General features: G+C 34.4%; 1 protein-coding gene across 1 annotated transcript in view; it reads left to right on the forward strand.

Annotated features, from left to right (window-relative positions):
• LOC111145096 (attractin like 1) overlaps nucleotides 1-20767 on the forward strand; it is a 796800-nt gene that overhangs the window by 129079 nt on the left and 646954 nt on the right. Inside the window, exons 11-14 of the mRNA XM_022499729.1 lie at nucleotides 11883-11967; nucleotides 13453-13661; nucleotides 14661-14779; nucleotides 19057-19189. Coding sequence (XP_022355437.1) covers nucleotides 11883-11967; nucleotides 13453-13661; nucleotides 14661-14779; nucleotides 19057-19189 — 546 coding nt within the window. The remainder of the gene's footprint in view (nucleotides 1-11882; nucleotides 11968-13452; nucleotides 13662-14660; nucleotides 14780-19056; nucleotides 19190-20767) is intronic.

Raw genomic sequence — 20767 nt, forward strand, 5'->3', positions numbered from 1 at the left:
TCTTTATCCATTCGTCCGTTGAAGGGCATCTTGTTTCTTTCCACAGTTTGGCGACTGTGGCCATTGCTGCTATGAACATTGGGGTACAGATGGCCCTTCTTTTCACTACATCTGTATCTTTGGGGTATATACCCGGTAGTGCAATGGCAGGGTCATAGGGAAGCTCTATTTTTAATTTCTTGAGGAATCTCCACACTGTTCTCCAAAGTGGCTGCACCAACTTGCATTCCTACCAACAGTGTAAGAGGGTTCCTCTTTCTCCACATCCTCTCCAACACATGTTGTTTACTGTCTTGTTAATTTTGGCCATTCTAATGGTAAGGTGGTATCTCAATGTGGTTTTGATTTGAATCTCCCTGATGGCTAGCTATCCATTTTTTAATTGGATTGTTTTTTTTCTTTTTGTTGCTGAGTTGTGTCAATTTCTTTGTATATCTTTGTATATTAAACCTTTAACAGATATATGATTTACAGATATTTTCTACCATTCTGTAGGTTGCCTTTTCATTTTGTTGATTGCTTCCTTTGCTGTAAATAGGAGTCATTTTGATAGTGAGCTTACATCATCTCCTGGGTCCATTTCAGGGCATAAATCCTGCATCTTGGGAGAGTGCTTTTAAATCTGTAAACTCTCCCTAATCCAATATAAGGCCCCTTGGGTCACTTTCCCCTTATTATCGAGTACAATGTGTACTTCCCCAACTTCTGCCAATATTTGCTTTTTAGGTCTTCCAGATACTTGGGGCATCATCCCTTTTCTTCCTTAGCAGTCACAGCATGTCCCTGGCTGAATTATGCTGAGCCAAGATTATTGACTCCATGGCCAATAGGGAAGGAGTGAACAGATTCTGAGCTGGGGCACAAGTCTTGCTGGAGAGAAGCCTGCATTGTGTTCAAGCAAGGACTAGTACTATCTATGCAGGGTAGGGTGGACAACTTCTGCAGTCTCAAATGATTCTGGAAAATTTGGGTAGATTATCAGAGGTGTCAACTCAGATGTCCCCAACCCATGTGTCACGGTCTTTTTCTTTTCCTAGCTGGGCCTTGACTTTGAAATAGCAGACATTCTTTAATTTGCAGACTTTCTATACTTGGCACCCTTTATATATGGGACTAAGGAGGGCCTCTGGCTTTCTTGGCCTTTCTTATATTTTTATTTAGTTATTATTATTATTTTTTAAATAAGTATTACTTGGGTAATTTTTTTTTTAAGATTTTATTTATTTATTTAACAGACAGAGATCACAAGTAGGCAGAGAGGCAGGCAGAGAGAGAGAGAAAGGGAAGCAGGCTCCCCGCTGAGCAGAGAGCCCGACGCGGGGCTCGATCTCAGGACCCCGGGATCATGACCTGAGCCGAAGGCAGTGGCTTTAACCCACTGAGCCACCCAGGCGCCCCTAGTTATTATTTTTTTAAGATGTAATTTATTTATTTGTCAGAGAGAAAGAGAGAGAGAGAGAGAGAGCAGTAGCGGGGGAGTGGCAGGCAGAGGGAAAAGCAGGCTCCCTGCTGAGCAAGGAGCCTGATGTGGGACTCAATCCCAGGACCCTGGGATCATGACCTGAGCTGAAGGCAGACACTTAACTGACTGAGCCACCTAGGTGATTGGCTTATCACCAATAAGATAAGCCATCTATTTATCTTATTATTTTTTAAAGCTTTTATTTATTTGAGAGACAGAGAAAGAGTTGGGGGGAGAGATAGAGGGAGAGAATCACAAGCAGACTCTTTGCTGAACCCAAAAGCGGGGCATGATCCCACAATCCCAAGATCACGACCTGAGCCAAGATCAAGAGTTGGACACTTACTCGACTGAGCCACTCAGGCGCCCCTCATTATCTTTTTTCTAGCTCAGTGGGGCGAAGCTGTAGACATGTGGTTTTAGTATATTAGTAGTTAACTGTTACCAGACATCTGATACTTCACACCTGCTAGAATATTCCCTTCCTTTGGCATACCTTCCTAATTTACCAGTGGTATAGGTTAATAGTTGATGACATCTTGTGCCAGAGGCTTTCTCTGTTATGCTTACAGCAGTGATAGGTTCTTCACTGCTAGCCTGGTGGTATGTGATGCAGCTCACAACCTCCATCTTACTTCCTGCTCTTCTTGTGTCAGTCCTGGTACCAGCTATCATAGTTGGGTTCTCTGGGAAGTAGACTCTGAGACAGAGTTTCGTGTTTATGATGTTTGTTGAGAGCCCTTAAAATCAGTGTCTTTGGGAGAGGTAGGGGAGAAAGCAGGATTTGACAAAAGGAAAAGTTGAGTTGTGATACTGGACAGACAACCTTAGTCAACTCAATTCACAAGAAACTCTGGAGGTAAAATGGGTGGTATGTTGGGATGAAGTGACAGGACCTTTAAAACCTCATGTTGATCAGCAGTTGCATGTGGATCATCCTTAAAAAGATGTGGCCTTGCGTGAAGTGGCCCAGAGATACCGAGGCACTTGCCGAAGTAGTTTGCAGCTGATGACTGCTCTCCGACAGCTCTCCCAGCAACAGGCACAACAGTTCCTTCCTTGAATGAGGTCTGGGTAGCACATATCCATGTCCACCATGAATCTCTAAGTTTCAGAGGATTAAGACCAATAAAAGTTAATTTCTCACTCATACCACATGTCTAATGTTGGAGGCAGGGAAGATTAAGCTTATTGTTATCACGTAGGGACCCAGGACGAAATTGCATTGTCTTTCATTGGTAATTCAGTGGTTCCGTCTAGAAATACAGGTGTCACTTTAACTTGCATTTTATTGGCAGAAACAAGTCATATTATCACATCCAACTTCTAGGAAGTGTGGGAGTTTAATTTTACCACAGACCTGAAGGAAGAGAACATGAATATCTGTTAGATAACATCAATATCTATAGCAAATATTATTTGTAATTCTTCGTAAACTTTTAGTATAATTGAAGGTTATTGGTCTGAATTAATTATTCTCATCTGTAATTAAAAATTAATAGTGTACTGTACTATTTCTCTGCAGGGACTTGCATACTTTAAAAATATTACTACTTTCATGACATTAATGTTTATGTCAAAAAGGATATTTTGATGATATAGTGAGACAGTATAATATAGTAATTAAGATCTTGTTTTGAATATGGCCTTCACCATTAAATGACTCTAAGGAAGTTACCAAACCTCTAAAGACAGTTTCCTTACCTATAACATGGCAACAAAAATATTGACTCCTCCGAGTTGTTTTCAGAATTAAATACTACATAGCATTGATAAGCAATTAGTATATTGTTTTTATGAGGTAAAAAGTCATGACTACTTATCTTAGGAAGTTTTACCCATTTAAAAAGACTATGAGGGTTTTATGTGTTCTTCAGTTAATTTTATATAATATTATTACAGTAATTAAAAAATTAACTTTTAAAAGCAACTATGTGCTTTCCTATTTTTGGAGGGAGACTCCAATGGCACTCTTTATATCTCTCTCTTAATACTTGTCACATTCTATTGTTTTTCCTTCAGGGCAGGAATTCAGTCTCATTCAGTTTTATATCCATAATGTTGTTGTGTCATTGGATCTGCATTATATCTAAATTGAATTACTTAGTGATCGTCCTTTTTCCTCCATCTTATCTAAATCTATTAACCCAAATTTTACTTATTTTTTTCCTATTCTTAGTTACGAGCAGTTGATGAATTCTCAGTCTTCCTTTCTTTAGATTGAAACACCCAAGTTAATTAATGTTTTAGTCTTGTTTCTATTTTCAAGATTCACTATTGTGAATAGTGAATTACAACTCCCTGATCTTTTAGCATTGTTACTAAATTGAGATGTTCAGTTTTTATTTTTTTTTAACGATTTTCTTTCTTTATTTGAGAGAGAGTGTGAGATCACAAGCAGGGGGAGTTGCAGAAGGAGAGGGAGAAGCAGGTTCCCTGGTGAGCCGGATGGATCCCAGGAACCCGGGATCATGACCTGAGCCGAAGGCAGATGCTTAACCAACTGAGCCACCCAGGCGCTCTTGGGGTGTTCAGTTTTCAAATGTGCAAACAACTATTACCTAAATAGGAAGAAACTCAATGGATAAATCTCAAAACCCCAAGCTTTTGACTTTATGGGCCTTGCTCACTTTTGTTAGCTGTGTGGTTTGATCAGTAGATACGTTGTTTGATCACTTAGATCCCACTATTTCACTGTCTTGGACACACTCCCAGTATTCTTTCCATTCAGTTGGGAGTTGAGTTGGAGTTGTCTGTCTCTCATGTGCTTTTATTTTATTTTGTATTTTATCTTACTTTATTTATTTAGAGTTTTTAAGTATTTCTGAAAATGGGATGTGGTGTGGACCTGAAACAGAAAATTTGATTAAAAACCTATACAATTAGCTGTTAAATCCCCAAATTTCCTTCTTCAGCTTGTGCAGATGAGTATCTGTCCTGCCTCTACTCTGCTGGAAGGCAGAAGTTTCTTCTCTGTGGATGTTGACCCAGGTACCAGAACATGGTTGAGGGTGTCAGTACAATTTTGGAAACAGTGGAATTGATGAAAGCGTACATACTAACGAATGGAACTGCTAGCTTTTTTTCTTTACTTAGGTCCAGAATACTGTTACCCAGGTGTATAGCTTCTAGGCAGGAGATTGGAGGATTTACCTCAAAGAATCTGACCAGCCCAAGAGAAGGCATGTGCAAAAACTAACATTTGGAGGTCTTCAGCTAAAATGGTCCCACCTATCAAAACTCCATACTGCTGTATAGTATATATGAAAGTTATTAAGAGAGTAAATCTTAAGAGTTGTTATAACAAGGAGGAAAACATTTTTTTCTTTTTCTTTTCTTTTTTTTTTTTGGTGTGAAGTAAACCGTGTTTAGTCATTTCACTACACACACACACACACACACCTCAAGTCATGTTGTACACCTTAAACTTATACAGTGTTGCGTTTCAGTTATATTTCAAAATACAAACAAACAAAAAGTATTCCAACAGTCAACAGCATGTCTTGGCCAAGCACAGAGTTTCCAAACAGTCTTTTTGTGCTTCATTCTTCAACTTGAAAGGGCAGCTAGTTATCATAGACATTTGCAAAAAACTGCTAAATCTGATGAAAATATCAAATGAATAGGAAAAAAACAAGAAATCAAAAGAAATTGAAGTAATCCTGGAAGGAGATAAAAACTTCAATCTTTATGGACAGAAGATGTTACATTTATGAAGTAAAAATGTAACTTTTAAAAATAGATCATTCAGAAAACAAAAATGGGGCTTTTGAAATTAAAATTAGGATAACAAATTAATGGATTTTAAGATAAAATGAAGATTATGTTCCAAAGTAGTATGAACAAAGGACAGATGTAAAATAAAAGTTAGGAAATTTAAATGATTATTCCAGAAAATTTGCTGAGTGATAGGAGTAGCCAAAATAGAGAACAGAAAATTTTAAATGAGGAAATTGTCAAATGACTAATTTAAGAAAAATTTTTGGGCTTGAAGTACATGAATTTTCAGAATAAAAGATATCACTTAGCCCCAGAAGAGACTTGCAGCAAAATCGATCATGAAAAGTGGTGAGAGAAAGAAGACCCTAAGAGCTCATATATAGAGCAAAGAAATAGGACAGGGCCTTATGAAAGCAAAATCAGAAGCCAGTAGATTGGAGAGTAATACCTTTAATATCTGAAAATGCTTTCCAAGTTAGAGTTCTAAGTCTGATTAAATAATCATATAAGTAGTACGATGGTATTGTCGCTTTCAGAATTGCAACCTCTCAAAAATTTACTTCCAATGTACACTTTCTGTGGAAGCTACAGAAGTTATGTCTCCTACTAATGTATTTGACTAAATAAACAAATATAAATTGATAAAAATTTAAATCCAAGGAATAGAGTAAATAATAGAGAGATGTGCAGAGAATCCTTCCTTTGCTACACCAGGCCTAGAGACAAGTTTGAATTGTAAAAGAAAGATGGAGTTTTAGTAGGGATGTCTTTAAGAAGTAAATGAAACAGATAGATAGCTTGATATATTAGAAAATATTGTGAAAAGTTGTACACATTTGGTGAAGAGGGATGAAGTAGCAGATCTATAGAAACCTAAACGAAAAAAAAAATGATTTGCAAGGAAAATAAAAAGTTATTCAAGGATAAAATGAATTAGAATCTGCTACATGGCTTATCTGTATATACAATAATATATAGTAAATACTGAATATTGGTCTAAACAAAATTATAAGTACATGAGGAAGATGGATGGAAGGGAAGTATGTGTGTATATGTCTGCATAAGAGTTAAATCTTCATCTTTTAAAGAGAAAGTTAGAGATATTACCTGAAACTAAGAACAAAGTATGCCATTTAGAATAAGGAGATAAGGAATGTCTAAATACAAAAACAAGCTTCTTCTAGTTTTTTACATAGAATTCAAAGTGCTTACCTCTGTGATTCAGGAGTAAGCATTGAGAAGTTAGGGAGCAGGAGAATTTTTTGTGATAAACCTTGTGGGATTATTTGACTTTTAAACTTTGCCCATACATATATTTGATTGAAAACAAGCAAAATAAGAACATACCAAACCAGTACAGAAACAGAGTGAGGGTGGCTCAATGGGTTAAAGCCTCTGCCTTCCGCTCAGGTCATGATCCCAGGGTCCCGGGATCAAGCCTCGCATCGGGCTCTCTGCTCAGCAGGGAGTCTGCTTCCTCCTCTCTCTCTCTGCCTGCCTCTCTGCCTATTTGTGATCTCTCTCTGTCAAATAAATAAATAAAATCTTAAAAAAAAAAAAGAAACAGAGTGAGGCACAAATTAGTGGGTCAGGGTAAATATTAGGATAATTGTTCTGGGAAGATTGGTATATGGTAATACACAGAAAGGTATAGGAAATACGATAGATGGGAAAAAATAAATTAGATTCTTGGAGAAGATGCAAAACTGAGTTCCAAATGGATTAAAGATCAAAATGGTTAAAGCCAAACTGTACATCCTTTAGAAGAATATTGGAGATTATCTTTAAAATCTTGAGTTAAGAGTAGAAAGAATAAATCATGAAGAAAATGATAAGTTTGATCAGGTTTATGTACAAACTTTGGTAAAATAAGACTCCATAAACTACATGAAAATGCACATCACAGCATAGGAGAATATATGTTAATGCATATAATTAGCTAAGAATTGATATTTAGAATACTTAATAAAGAATTCGTAAAATTATCGAAAAACCAAAATTCTGGGGGCACCTGGCTGGCTCAGTCAGAAGAGCACATGACTCTTGAATTCAGGGTTATAAGTTCAAGCCCCACATTGGGTGTAGTGATTATTTAAAATCTTTGTTAAAAAAAGTAAAAAACAAAAATCAAATAGAAAAATGGGCAAAGACTTGAACAGTGATTTTACAGAAGGGTGAAAAACTACTGTGAAAAAATGCTTGATCTTACCAGTAACTGGAGAAAAAAAAATTCATCAGATTGGTAAAAATGTAAAAGTCTGAGAAAGCTACATAATGGAGTAAGTGTGAAATAAGAGCCGTCATGCACGGCTAATGTGAATTTAAGTCAGTGCAACACTTGGAGCGCAAAAGGGTATCGGAGAAATCTAGTAAAATTGAACTTATGTCTTTCCTTAAACCTAATAATTTTCCGTTTAGAAATCTACCTGGAGAGGGGCCCCTGGGTGGCTCAGTGGGTTGGGCTTCTGCCTTCGGCTCAGGTCATGGTCTCGGGGTCTTGGGATTGAGCCCTGTGTCGGGCTCTCTGCTCAGTGGGGAGCCTGCCTCCTCCTCTCTCTCTGCCTGCCTCTCTGCCTACTTGTGATCACTCTCTCTCTGTCAAATAAATAAATAAAATCTTAAGAAAAAAAAAAAAAGAAATCTACCTGGAAAAACTCTCAAAACTTGCAAAAGAGGGTGTGTGTAACAGTGAACAAACCAACATATGACTTGTAGTAGGAAAAATCTGAAAAAAGTCTAATTCATCTTTAAAAGGATGAATATGTTTTCGTATAGTCATAATATGGAATGTTATAACATGATTAAAATGAGAATATAGCACCACATATGTGCATAAGTCTAAATGGGTTGTTTAATAGACATTTCTCCAAAGAAGATACATAAGTGGCCAATAAGAACACATGAAAAATCATTTGGAAAATACAGATCAAAACCATATTGAGATACCGCTTCACATCCATTAGTATGGCTATTATCAAGAAATAGAAAAATAAGTGTAAGTAAGGATATGGAGAAACTGAAACGCTTGTGCACTCCTTATTGGACTATAAAATGGTACAGCTGGTGTGGAAAAGAGGATGGATGGTCCTCAAAAATTTAAACAAGACTTAACCACATAATCCAGCAATTCCACTTCAGGTATATACCCAAAAGAATTGAAAGCAGGTACAAGAACAGATATTTGTACATCCATGTTCATAGCAGCATCATTCACAATAGCCAAGATTAGAAGCAACCCAGGTGTCCATTGATGGATGAATGGATAAACAAAATGTGGTATATATGTACAATGAGATATCATTCAGGCTTAAAAGGATGGAATTCTGACACGCGGCACAACATGGATGAACCTTAACAACCTGGTAAAGGAAGTAAGTCGAAGACTAAAGGTCTAATACTGTATGATTTCATTCATCTGAGGTACTAAAGTAGTCAAATTTATAGACAAAAAAGCAAAAAGTTGATTGGCAGGGGCTGGGAGCGAAGGGAATGGGGAATTTCTGTTTAAGAGGGACAGAGTTTTAGTTTTGCAAAATAAGAAAGTGCTGAGATTGATGGTTGTGTTGTTTCCAAAATATAAATGTACTTAATGTCACTGAACTGCACACATAAAAATGGCTAAAATGTGAAGAGGATAAAAAGCAAAACTTAATGTGTTGAAAATAAGCAAGTTGTAGAATTGATATTCTATACTATAATATACATTTGTATTAATACAAAGCTTTTCCATGTACAAAAATTACTATATATGTATCATATATATAGAAACACTGATAAGCAAATACAGAATAGTAGTTGCATCCTAAGAAGGAAGACCTAATGGAGCTTGAATTGGAATGAGAGTACACAGGGAGCCTGTCATACCTGTAAAAATGTATTTCTTTAAAAAATCTAAAGTAAATATGGTCAAATACTAGGTTTGACGAATCTGGTTAGTGGTACATAGGTGTTTGTAATGCCATTTTTTAGGCTGTTCTGTGCACTGAAAAAAATTCATCTTCTACCAAAAGAAATTGGCTTATGAAATTAGAAGAAATCCTCAGGAAGCCAAATTTTTAGTTAATGCTTGTCTTTATTCTTAGTTCTTTTTTCCCTCTTTTTTCTGAGTTTTTCTGAGCATTTCTATGGTTCTCATCTGGAAAATCTGCTTTCCTTCTTGCCTGGTTTGTATTGGATTCTGGGCCAAATTGCTTACCTTTTAGTCCTAGGTTAGCTCAGATGGTTGGATCACTTTCTTTTCTGGACTACAGATTGCCCCCAAATGATCTTAAAGATTCTTCCTTGGAGATTTTTGTAACAAACTGGTATCTGGCAGTCTTACTCTTTCATCTGACTCTTTTCTGTTTTATTTCTTTGATGCATATTCAGGTTTCTAATTCTGTTGTTGGAATACTACAAACAACACAATTTGTAGATCACTGGCCCTGTGTGTGTGTGTGTGTGTGTGTGTGTGTGTGTGTGTATTGGGTGGAATGATTGAAATCTGTTTGCCCTAACTTACTTACTGTCTCTAACATTCCCATCTCTTTCTTTCTTTCTTTTCTTTCTTTCTTTTTCTTTCTTTCTTTTCAAAGCCTATGCCTTTTATAGGTCACCCTTTCCAAATGGGAGTAATCTTTCAGAATCTGCTACAAATATACTTTTAAATGTCAAATATTTTTATAATAATTTATAGAAAAACAAAGGTAATCAAATGGGCTTTAAGCAAATTGCCTAACTTCTCCTAGATCTAATTTTTCAATTTTCTTTTTTAAAGATTTTATTTTTTTGACAGAGGGAGGGAGAGAGAGAAAGAGCGTAGAAACAGGGGGAACAGCAGAGGGAGAGAGAGAAGCAGGCTCTCTGCCAAGCAGGGAGCCCACGGGGCTAGAATCTAGGACCCTGGGGACATGACCCGAGCTGAAGGTGGACGCTTAATCGACTGAGCCACCAAGTTCCCCTAATTTTTCATTTTCAGCATATGATAATACCTGCTGAGTCAATTTCATTGGATTCTTACAAAGACCATTTTAAATTATGTAGATGAATGCACTTTTTTTTTAAGATTTTTATTTACTTATTTGACAGAGAGATCACAAGTAGGCAGAGAGACAGGCAGAGATAGGAGGAAGCAGGCTCCCTGCTGAGCCAAGAGCCCCATGCTGGGCTCGATCCCAGGACCCCGGGATCATGACTTGAGCCGAAGGCAGAGGCTTTAACCCACTGAGCCATCCAGGCACCCCTAGATGAATGCACTTTGGAAGCTTTACAGTACTATACACATGTAAGCATACTTCTTACATGAACTGTAACATGTAAAATTGACCAGAATGTTAATTGTATGTATAGGCCTCCTTCATAGTATTTCCCAAAATGTGATATTCAGAGCATTGGCTCTTAGAAATGTTAATGTGAAAAGTATGACATGAAAAGTGATTCTGTGGATAAAATATTGGGAACATTGTTTTAGGTATAGTTAGGCTTCTATATGTCTGTACTCTCTTTTGAGAGTATTTAATAGGCAGATGTATTTTCTGAATTAAGGAGAGAGATTATATAAAATAAGGAATAACTTCTCTTGGGGGGGATTTGTGTTCTTTGGAATAGACTTCAGGAGATGTAATTCAAGGTGTGTTTAATTGCTATCTGTTTTCTAAAACAGTTTTAAAAGTTTTTTATTTTTTAAACCATGATTTTGGTTTTTATAATTTCTTTGATCTTCATTAGTAGTAATATTGAATTAAAACCCAATTATTATTTTATTACTAGTGTTAAAGAGGTAATCACATGAATAGGAAAACAAGTAATTTATTACAACTTTAACTTCTACAACTAACTGTATTTTAGATTATTCTCTTTTTCCCAGAGGGCTTCTAAACTACCTAAAAATAAGATTTGTTTTTAAAAATTTGTTACATCTATGTGTTTTTATTAAATACTACTGCCTGCCTTTAGATATGGCATGTCTAAGAAGATGAAATCTAAAACACTGTCCTGAGGATGTTCCTAGTAACTGAAAACTGAATATTTGACATCTCAAAAGCTATGTTAGTGTATGTGTCAATTTTGAAGCTAGGTTATATTGAAATGATACACAGTTTTCTATTATCATTTTTCTTTTCATATTTTTATATAGCTCATGAATTATTTAGGCTTTTAAATTTTTTTCTCGATTTTTGCAACTGAAGTCATTCTGTTTTATATAAAATGAACTCTATTATTTTGAAATACCAAATCATTAAAATGATTTAATGCTTTTATTTTGATGATTCCATTTTTAGGCATTATTTCACTGAATGTTATTTATATTCCATTTAATTTCATAAGCATGAATGTAAAATTTGGTTTAGTAATTTAATTTCCTAATAGGTTTGCCCAGTATTGGTATTCATGCAGTTTACTCTATGAGCCTTGATTTATTTAATAAAGATATGTCTTTGGAATTATCCTCCAATTAAAAACTATACACCTATTTTTTTTTCATTTTCATCATTCTCATACACTTAAATTTATTTGTGGGAATTTTATGCAGAAGTTGTTTTTATTTAAGGAATGATGCCAGTTGAGTAGCGTTATTAAATTGTAGGTCATGGCAAGTTAATGAAAGTCTTCCTAATTTTAATTATTGTATCTTCAATTTGACCAAAGATGGTTTTATAGTATTTGTCTTGATTTATTGTTTTATTTCATTTTTTATGTTTTGCTGTTCTCTTTTTTCTAGCTTGTGATGAATGGAAAATATTACCAAAACCAAATCTTCATAGAGATGTCAACAGATTCGGACACTCTGCAGTTGTTATTAATGGGTAAAAAAACATACATTTGTCAGTCATACTATCCACATATTCTGTTACTCTTTTTAAAAATTATCATTTGTACTTAATGGAATTGGGTATCCCTAGTCTACTGTGGACTACATTTTGGTTCGTTAACCATATCCTTCATTCTTTTGTGTTCAAACATATTTAAGAGAAAGGGGAGCAGTCAGACAGTTAAAACTGAGATAAAACCAAAGATACTTAAAAAAAAAATCATCCTGCCTTCTTTTCTTTTTGTAGAGATCAGACAATGAATGTCTTCTTTAAAAAAGGTCAAACTGAAATGATAAAAAGGCTAGCTGCTTATTTCTATCAAGGAGAACAAGGAAAGTGAGAAGAATTAGATTCTCATTTTAGTTCTGTCATTAACCCTGTGATTTTTGACAAATCCCTTAATGTCTCTAAACTTTAATATCTTTATATCCCTTGGGATTTTGGATGGGATGATCATTAAGTTACCTTCTTTTAAGTTAGTAGCATTTTTCTTTTCTTTTTTAAAAAAGATTTAATTTATTTATTAGAAAGTGTGTGTGTGTGTGTGTGTGTGTGTGTGTGTGTGTGTGTGAGAGACAGAGAGAGAGAGAGAGAGAGAGAGATTGTGAGCAGGGGGTAGAGATAGAGGGAGAAGCAGACTCCCTGTTGAGCAGGGAGCCTGATGTGGGACTCAAGACCAGGACTCTGGCATCATGACCTGAACCAAAGGCTGATGCTTAACCAACTCAGCCACCCAGGTGCCCTCATTTTTCTATTTCTACAGCAAAAATTTGGTAATGTGGCAGGAAACAGTAGGTCATTCATTAGCTTAAAATTTGTAATTTTTAATGACATTTTTATAGGTTTATCTTATCACCACCTTAATCTATTTATGTAAAAATTCTTCAGGATGGTACTAAAAGCATGTAGAAGTTAACCACAATGAAACTCTGTAATTGGTATCAGTTAGCTTTCAAAACAGTAATAAATGAAATTCAGAGTTTATACCTAAAACCTCTAGACTTCTTTGTTGCAATACTGTGTTGGTTGACTTTTATTTTACTCTTTTTAAATAATAAAAGATAATATTGAAGCATTTTCTGATCTTTTCTACTTATTCATAATGTTGGAAATAAAAATTATGCTTTTTTAGGGTATAGAATTCTTCGGCACTGGTAGTTGAATTAATTTCGCAATTGTCTGGACTTCTTTTCCCGAATTGAAGTTTTGAATATCTTTTTGATATTTTATCTTTGGTTTATTTCTTAAGAGGATAGTAAAAACTGAAACACAGATTCTGTATCTAAGTTCACTGTCAGTATTAAAAAATTGTAATTCTAGATAGCAGTTCTAAAGTGTATCTTTTTATCCATGTAGAGGCATTTTCTATTTCTAAGAAAAATTATTTACTACCTTGATAAATGTATTTAAATTTATTTTTCAAACTAGTAGGTTAGACTTTTCTTAATATTGTTTCTTTGTTTTTTTTTTTTTTAATAGGTCCATGTATATATTTGGAGGATTTTCTAGTGTGCTCCTTAATGATATCCTTGTTTACAAGCCTCCAAATTGCAAGGCTTTCAGAGATGAAGAACTTTGTAAGAATGCTGGTCCTGGAATAAAATGTATTTGGAATAAAAATCACTGTGAATCTTGGGAATCTGGAAATAGTAATAATATCCTTAGGGCAAAATGCCCTCCTAAAACAGGTAGTTTTTCTTTTTTTTTCTTCCTCTCTGGCATAAATCTTCTCTACTTGGCTAGAACTAGTAATACATTTTGCTTATAAGAGTTACCTTGGTATGGCTTTTAGAATTAAAAATTCATAATCCTTTAGTTAGGAATTTTAAAGTTTGAACTTAGCAGTGATTAACAATTTTTTATTAGCTATTTTTAGTTTTCTCTTTTAATTCTATATGTAATATTACATATACCAATATTTTATGTATAACATGGTCATGCACACATTTATATGAACTATTTTCCTATATAAGTAAAAAATGCTTTAAAGTATACTCTAAGAACTACTGTGTTTCTAAGAAATACAATGAAATAATTTATTCTGCGCTTGGTAGTTTTTTTCCTTCTTTAATATTGCCAAGCCAACCACAGAGTTAAAAGATTTTCTAGAATTTTGGTGACTAATGTTTTAGTTTAATACTTATTATAAAACATTGAATAAGTAAATCAAACATGAAAAATTGCTAGTAAATATGAGTGAATGATTTGGATAAAAATTGTTCAATTTCCTTTAAATGGGTGGGACTTTTATGCATTTTTTTATGCTACAATTAGTTATGTATTTTCAGTGAATCTATGATTACTGTGATGCCTCTGAATATCTTTATGAAGAATGATAACCAATGAGTATTTGTTATAATGTTTCTTTTCGATGTGTAGTAATGGTTTTTTAAATAAAAAAACTGTAAGTCTTTCCCCCTCCATACTGGATAAATGTTAAATGGCAGTAGGATCCTGGTAGACTGAATAATTAAAATGAGGGTAGGAGGAATCTCAAAACCTGCAAACACAATTCAAATTCAATATGAAGTTAAGTTCATATTGAAGCTATTATTTTCATGTTTTTGGCCATATTTATGGTGTAAAATGTCTTAGTGATTCTTAGACAGGTGTTAAAAATGTGTGAATGAAGAAGTGTGACATTTTCTTTCTCACCCTGACGCACTCGTCTCCCGTTTGTCCCACAGCTGCTCCTGATGACAGATGCTACAGATACGCAGACTGTGCCAGCTGTGCTGCCAATACCAACGGGTGCCAGTGGTGTGATGACAAGAAATGCATTTCTGCAAACAGCAACTGCAGTGTGGTTAGTATTTATGGGTGGATGGTGATGTGGCTAGTCTGGCTGCTTCCAGTCATTAGCTCCCATTTAGTAGCCTGGTGCAGGCAGCACCTCACACATCAATGAAAATACGGAAGGAATCCCTCACTGTGTGGTGAAGTCACTCCAGCTTCTTGCTCAGATTTGTTAGTCTAGATTCCAATAACTTTTGCTTCTTCCCATGCCCTTTAAAAAAAGACTAGAACTATAAATGTAGTCTTCTGTGCTGATAGACCCATTATATGGGTAAGTATTGGAATGATTTCCGTGGGATTCTGGTCAGACATACACATGCGTGGTAGTAGTGTGGTCTTATGTTTTGTTCACAGGCTTTGTGTGTACGTTTACTCAGAGGTTGACAGTGGCACTTTCCCTTTGTCTCTTTAGATCAGAGGTTCTCAACCACAGGCAGTTTTGTGCCTTAAGGGACATTTGGCAACGTGTGTCAACATTTTTGGTTGTCACAACTGTGGGGCTGCTCCTGGCATCTAGAAGAGGCCAGGGATGCTGTTAAAATTCCATAATGCATGAACTCTTCCACAAAACACAAGTATCTGGCTCAAAATGTCAATAGGGTTAAGTTTGAGAAACCCTACTTTAAGTAGACAATTGAAAAAAAAGTAATGAAATTAATATTTATGGTAGATGAAAATGGATTAAGAGCAGCAAAAAATTAATCTTTTAAGCAGGTAGTATCAAAATATCCCATGTTTTTAAGATGTCAACAATTGGAAAGAAAAATTTCAAAAAGTATTAATAAGTATAACATTAAAAGGATTAAAAACTATAGTAGGACCAAGAATTCTCTTACTGGGCTATAGCTTAAACCACTAAATGATGTCCTTACATATTTTCAACTAAATGTAACATACATTATTTTTTTTTTTTAATTTTTATTAATCACCAAAAGTATTCACTTATTTTTTCAGAATACTCTGTGGAGATAAAAGGTAAAGAAAAGAGAGTTTGAAAGTTAAGTAAAAAATCTTTATTGTGGGGCACCTGGGTGGCTCGGTGGGTTAAGGCCTCTGCCTTCGGCTCAGGTCATGGTCCCGGGGTCCTGGGATCGAGCCCCACATCGGGCTCTCTGCTCCGCAGGGAGCCTGCTTCCTCCTCTCTCTCTCTCTGCCTACCTGCGATCTCTCTCTGTCAAATGGATAAATAAAATCTTTAAAAAAAAAAAATCTTTATTGTATCATCAAAAATTTTTTAATAAACAGTCATATTTAAAAATATTTGTTTTATGGTTCTGTACTATAATAATATTCAGAACTTAAAATGGTGGAAATTTTCAGTTATTAACTCATCAGATTGAAACCTTTGCTTTCATACATATTGTGTTGGTATATACTTTCCCGTGATATAAGTAGCTTTAGTAACAGATATACTTCAATTTTATATGAATTTTAACGTTAATAGGACATGACTCTGCTTTGAAAATTTGAAATGCTTTTTTATATTTGCATTAATATTTGTCTAACGGGGGTTATTTTAGTGAGTAAAATAAAGCATGGGAATAAGAGTAAAATGAAGAATGTTATTAAATAAAAATTGTAAACAGATTGTGTTTAAAGCTTTGTTGGATAACCATGAGTTTAGGTATTGTGTTTAGACATTTAAACTAAATGAAAATAGGGGCACCTGGGTCGCACAGTGGGTTAAAGCCTCTGCCTTCAGCTCATGTCATGATCCCAGGGTCCTGGGATCAAGCCCCGCACTGGGCTCTCTGCTCGGCAGGGAGCCTGTTTCCCCCTCTCTCTGCCTGCCTCTCTGCCTACTTGTGATCTCTCTCTGTCAAATAAATAAAATCTTAAAAAAAATAAACTAAATGAAAACTTGCGTACCTCAAAAATTGTGTTATGTAAATTACTATCAAGTATTCATTTTATAAAGTGACCTTATTTATATTTTATTTTATTTTTAAAGATTTCATTTATTTATTTGAGAGTGAGAGAGAATGAGAAGAGAGCATGAGAGGAGAGGGGTCAGTGGGAGAAGCAGATTCCCCACTGAGCAGGGAACCCGATATGGGACTCCATCCCTGGACACCAGGATCATGACCTGAGCCCAAGGCAGTCGCTTAACCAACTGAGCCGCCCAGGCGCCCTATATTTTATGTTTTAAAATGATGTGTTAACAAGGAAGGCACTGGGCAAGATAGTATAAGTGAGCAGATGGTACTCACTTATAATTTAGATTTTGATGTAATGTCTTTTAGATGGTTTGATCAGAATGGTGATTAAACTAAACCAAATGCTAATGGTTACAGAAAGTTCTGTGAGCTTTTAGTATGAATGATGCCCATTGATACCCTATTTTGTTATTTGGTCATATTTACTCGAAGTTGCATATTTTGTGCTCTTAAACCTCAAATAACCTGCTTACTTATTTGGTTCATTAGGCTAAAAATTACCAACCGTGTTTCAGAATAACAGTCATTTCTTTCATCATTGGTTAAATTGGCCCCTGTGTGTGATTAAAATATAATTTCATCTATTGTACTGGTTCAGCATCAATAAATGACTCTCCCGTTTGTAATGAAGAGCAGCGGAGTTATTTGGATGGTGACTCTAATGACACCATTGTTAGTCTAAAGACTGGCATTAAAGCTGTTCTTTCTTTTATCCTAACAAGTTGTTCAGCCATCCTCCTGTCATTTTTACAGGTTATTCTGTTTATTGAATGGTTTGAGTAAATTTATTCCTTTTCCGTTAGCTGACAAATGTTTGGAGCTATATTCTAATTATTACATAGAATAATGCTAAGATTTATATTATATTCTATATGAAGACAGAAAACTACGAATTAGAAAAAGTAACAATGAAAAAGTATATATGTTCTGAATGAAAATGTGGTTGAATAAGAGTCACAAAGTAATTTGAGATTAAAAAAATGTATCTTCTCTGGTTTTTTTTAGGATAAATAGTGACAAACATTAGTATCTATCTACTTTTTATCTGTTACCTTATAGCACATGTAATTTGCTCTAAAGAAATGAACATCTTTGGAATTGAGGTGACTGCAGTGTGTTTCATGTGGGAAAGTATAGTAGTTTATAGAAAAATATTTGATGGGTGACGTTTAAATTACCCAAGAGGATAAAAGTTGCTTCAACCATTTTTATATGTGAGATAGGTATAATTAAATTTTAACTATTAACTTTATTGACTAAAAAGAAATATTTAGCTCCCTTAGTTAAAGCCTGAGTTAAGTATTTGTATCTATAGAGGAAAAAAAAGATTGAAGTGAAGCTCAGTGTTCAGCATTAAGTCCTTTATGTTTTCTTCTCAAGAGTTATGGAAAGAATTGAACCAAATATTTTAATCATAGATATTGATGACATCCTGTAAAATATCTGAACTTTGATGTTTATAGGGAACTCCCACCAAAGTTCCTGTGGTGCCTAAATTTTTTCTTTTCTCCCCCCCCCCACTTTTTTTTGATCTTTTTAACTTTAATCTCTTAATGCTGGAGTTTAGTTGAAATATGATTATGTTTTATGGTAGGATTGGTCAAAGTCTGACTTCTGCGGCTTCTTTGCAGCCACCATAAAGGAAATGTGACAAATACAGAAGTGTCAATTAACCAAAATGATTATTTCATGTCTGTGGAAATAAAATTAGTTTGAGTTATTGTGAAAATAATTCATCTTTTTAGATTGATTTTGATAAAGTATCTCTTTACTTTTTATTACTTATCATTTCTACTTCATTTCTAGGGGTTTGTATGATAGTTTTATTATGACTAGAATTTTTTCATGTGGTCATGAGGAGCAGTGACTCTGCATTGGCTTTTTTGATTAAATGGAAGCCTATTATCAGATTCAATAGAAAAGGTTTTCATTAGATGGTTTCTGTTTCAAATTACGAAATGTGCACATTTTTTCCAATAAGTATATATTGTAGTTCCAAAAACTATAGTTTAAAGAAGTGAGTAAAAGAGATTCTGATTCAGTAGAACTCGATCTGGGGTGGCTCAGTGGGTTAAACCTCTGCTTTCAGCTCAGGTCATGATCTCGGGGGTCCTGGGATCAAGCCCGCATTGGGCTCTCTGCTCAGCAGGGAGGCTGCTTCCCCTTCTCTTTCTGCCTGCCTCTCTGCCTACTTGTGATATCTCTCTCTCTGTCAAACAAATTCTTAAAAAAAAAAAAGAAAAGAAATCTGAATTTTAAAATTTACTTGTGATTTATATTTATGATGTAGTTTAAGAATTATTGCTATACAAAGATGAAAAATAACATGCTTTATCTTTAAACTTTCTAGTCTGTGAAAAACTACACCAAATGTCATGTGAGAAATGAGCAGATTTGTAACAAACTTACCAGCTGTAAAAGCTGTTCACTAAACTTGAATTGCCAGTGGGATCAGCGACAACAAGAATGCCAGGCTTTACCAGGTAAAGATTTCAATTTGGTAAATGAATTTCTAGTCCACAGATGAATGCCATTATAGTAAAGAGCATGCAGTAAGAACATTCCAGTTTCTAAAATTAAATTAATAGCAAATAAACAATAATATTGGAGTAATAATAGCATAGTTTCTATAAGGAAATTTTGTATATTTGCTTCCAGTTCTTTTAAGATGTTCAGGATTTCTTATATTTATTATACTAGTGATTGTATCTTAAATCATATCTTAAAAACAAAATAATAAGCACTGAGACTAATATCCAGATTTAATGAATGTTAACATTTCAACCTATTTGGTTTGGTTTTTAAGTGCCCTTTATCTTTGAAATTCTGGGAACTTTTTTACTGACTACTTTTTTATTATAAATAACAATTTTTATAATAAGTTTTATATGATTTAATGAGACTCAAGTTATGTAAACCAGAGAAAAGCCCATTTTAAAAAGCAATTTCAAGTTATTTTTTACATATAACACTCTTCTTAGTAGACTCTAAGTACTCTTCCTTTTAAATATAAAGGTAAAATTAGAAACCAGAAGAGTAGTATAGGTATTTAACCGATTCCATCTTCCTGTTATACAGGTAAACTGAGACATACACTGGTTAAGTGACTTGCTCAAAGCTGCATGGCTTGTAAATGGCAAATGTAACTATTAACTGGGAGGTTAATTCTTGCCTTTGTCTATCCAGTGGTTTTTGTTTGCTTGTTATGTTTTTTCAAAGAAAAATTTCTGTGCATATGTAACTTTAAAAAGTCCTGGGAAATCCCATCAAAGGATCTATGTCATGCTTAGAAGTTCATGTAATAAAATAAAAATTAGAATGCCTTTACAAGTACCATTCAGATTTTAGAATATTCAAATTGTGGGTTTTGTTTATATACTGACCTTTAAAATTTTTAAACAGTGATATGTGCATGTGTGTTCACTTTGAAAAAATTAGAGAATATTAATGCAGTTCCAGGTTTTGAAAAGCAATAGTGAGATGACACTAAACTTGAAAGTAATATTGGTATCTAAGTGTTAAATTCTAAAATCAACATGTAGATCAGTAAAAAATACTTACAAAGTTGTTTTAAAAATCTTGGAGCAAGGGGCATCTGTTGGTGCAGCTGGTTGAGTGTCATGGTCTCAGGGTCGTGAGATGGAGCCCCACCTCGGCTCTGTGCTGGGCATGGAGCCTGCTTAGGATTCTCTCTCCCTCTCCCTCTGCCCGTCTTACCCCGTGTGTATGCTCCCTCTCTCAAATAAATAAATGTTTTTAAAAAATCTTGGACCAAAATAGGATTTGACTGAGGAATATATATGTATATAAAATATATATAAACATATATTTATTTATATTTATATATAAATAAATAAATGTTTTTTAAAAATCTTGGACCAAAATAAAATTTGACTGAGGAATATATATATATATATAGAATATATATATAAAATATATATAAATATATATTTATTTATATTTATATATAAATTATATATATATATAAATAAATAAATGTTTTTTAAAAATCTTGGACCAAAATAAGATTTGACTGAGGAATAACATACAGTAAATGTAAT

The sequence above is a fragment of the Enhydra lutris genome, unplaced genomic scaffold (assembly GCF_002288905.1).
Source record: "Enhydra lutris kenyoni isolate GAN:26980312 unplaced genomic scaffold, ASM228890v2 scaffoldscaffold12, whole genome shotgun sequence".
In the NCBI taxonomy this organism is placed as follows: domain Eukaryota; kingdom Metazoa; phylum Chordata; class Mammalia; order Carnivora; family Mustelidae; genus Enhydra; species Enhydra lutris.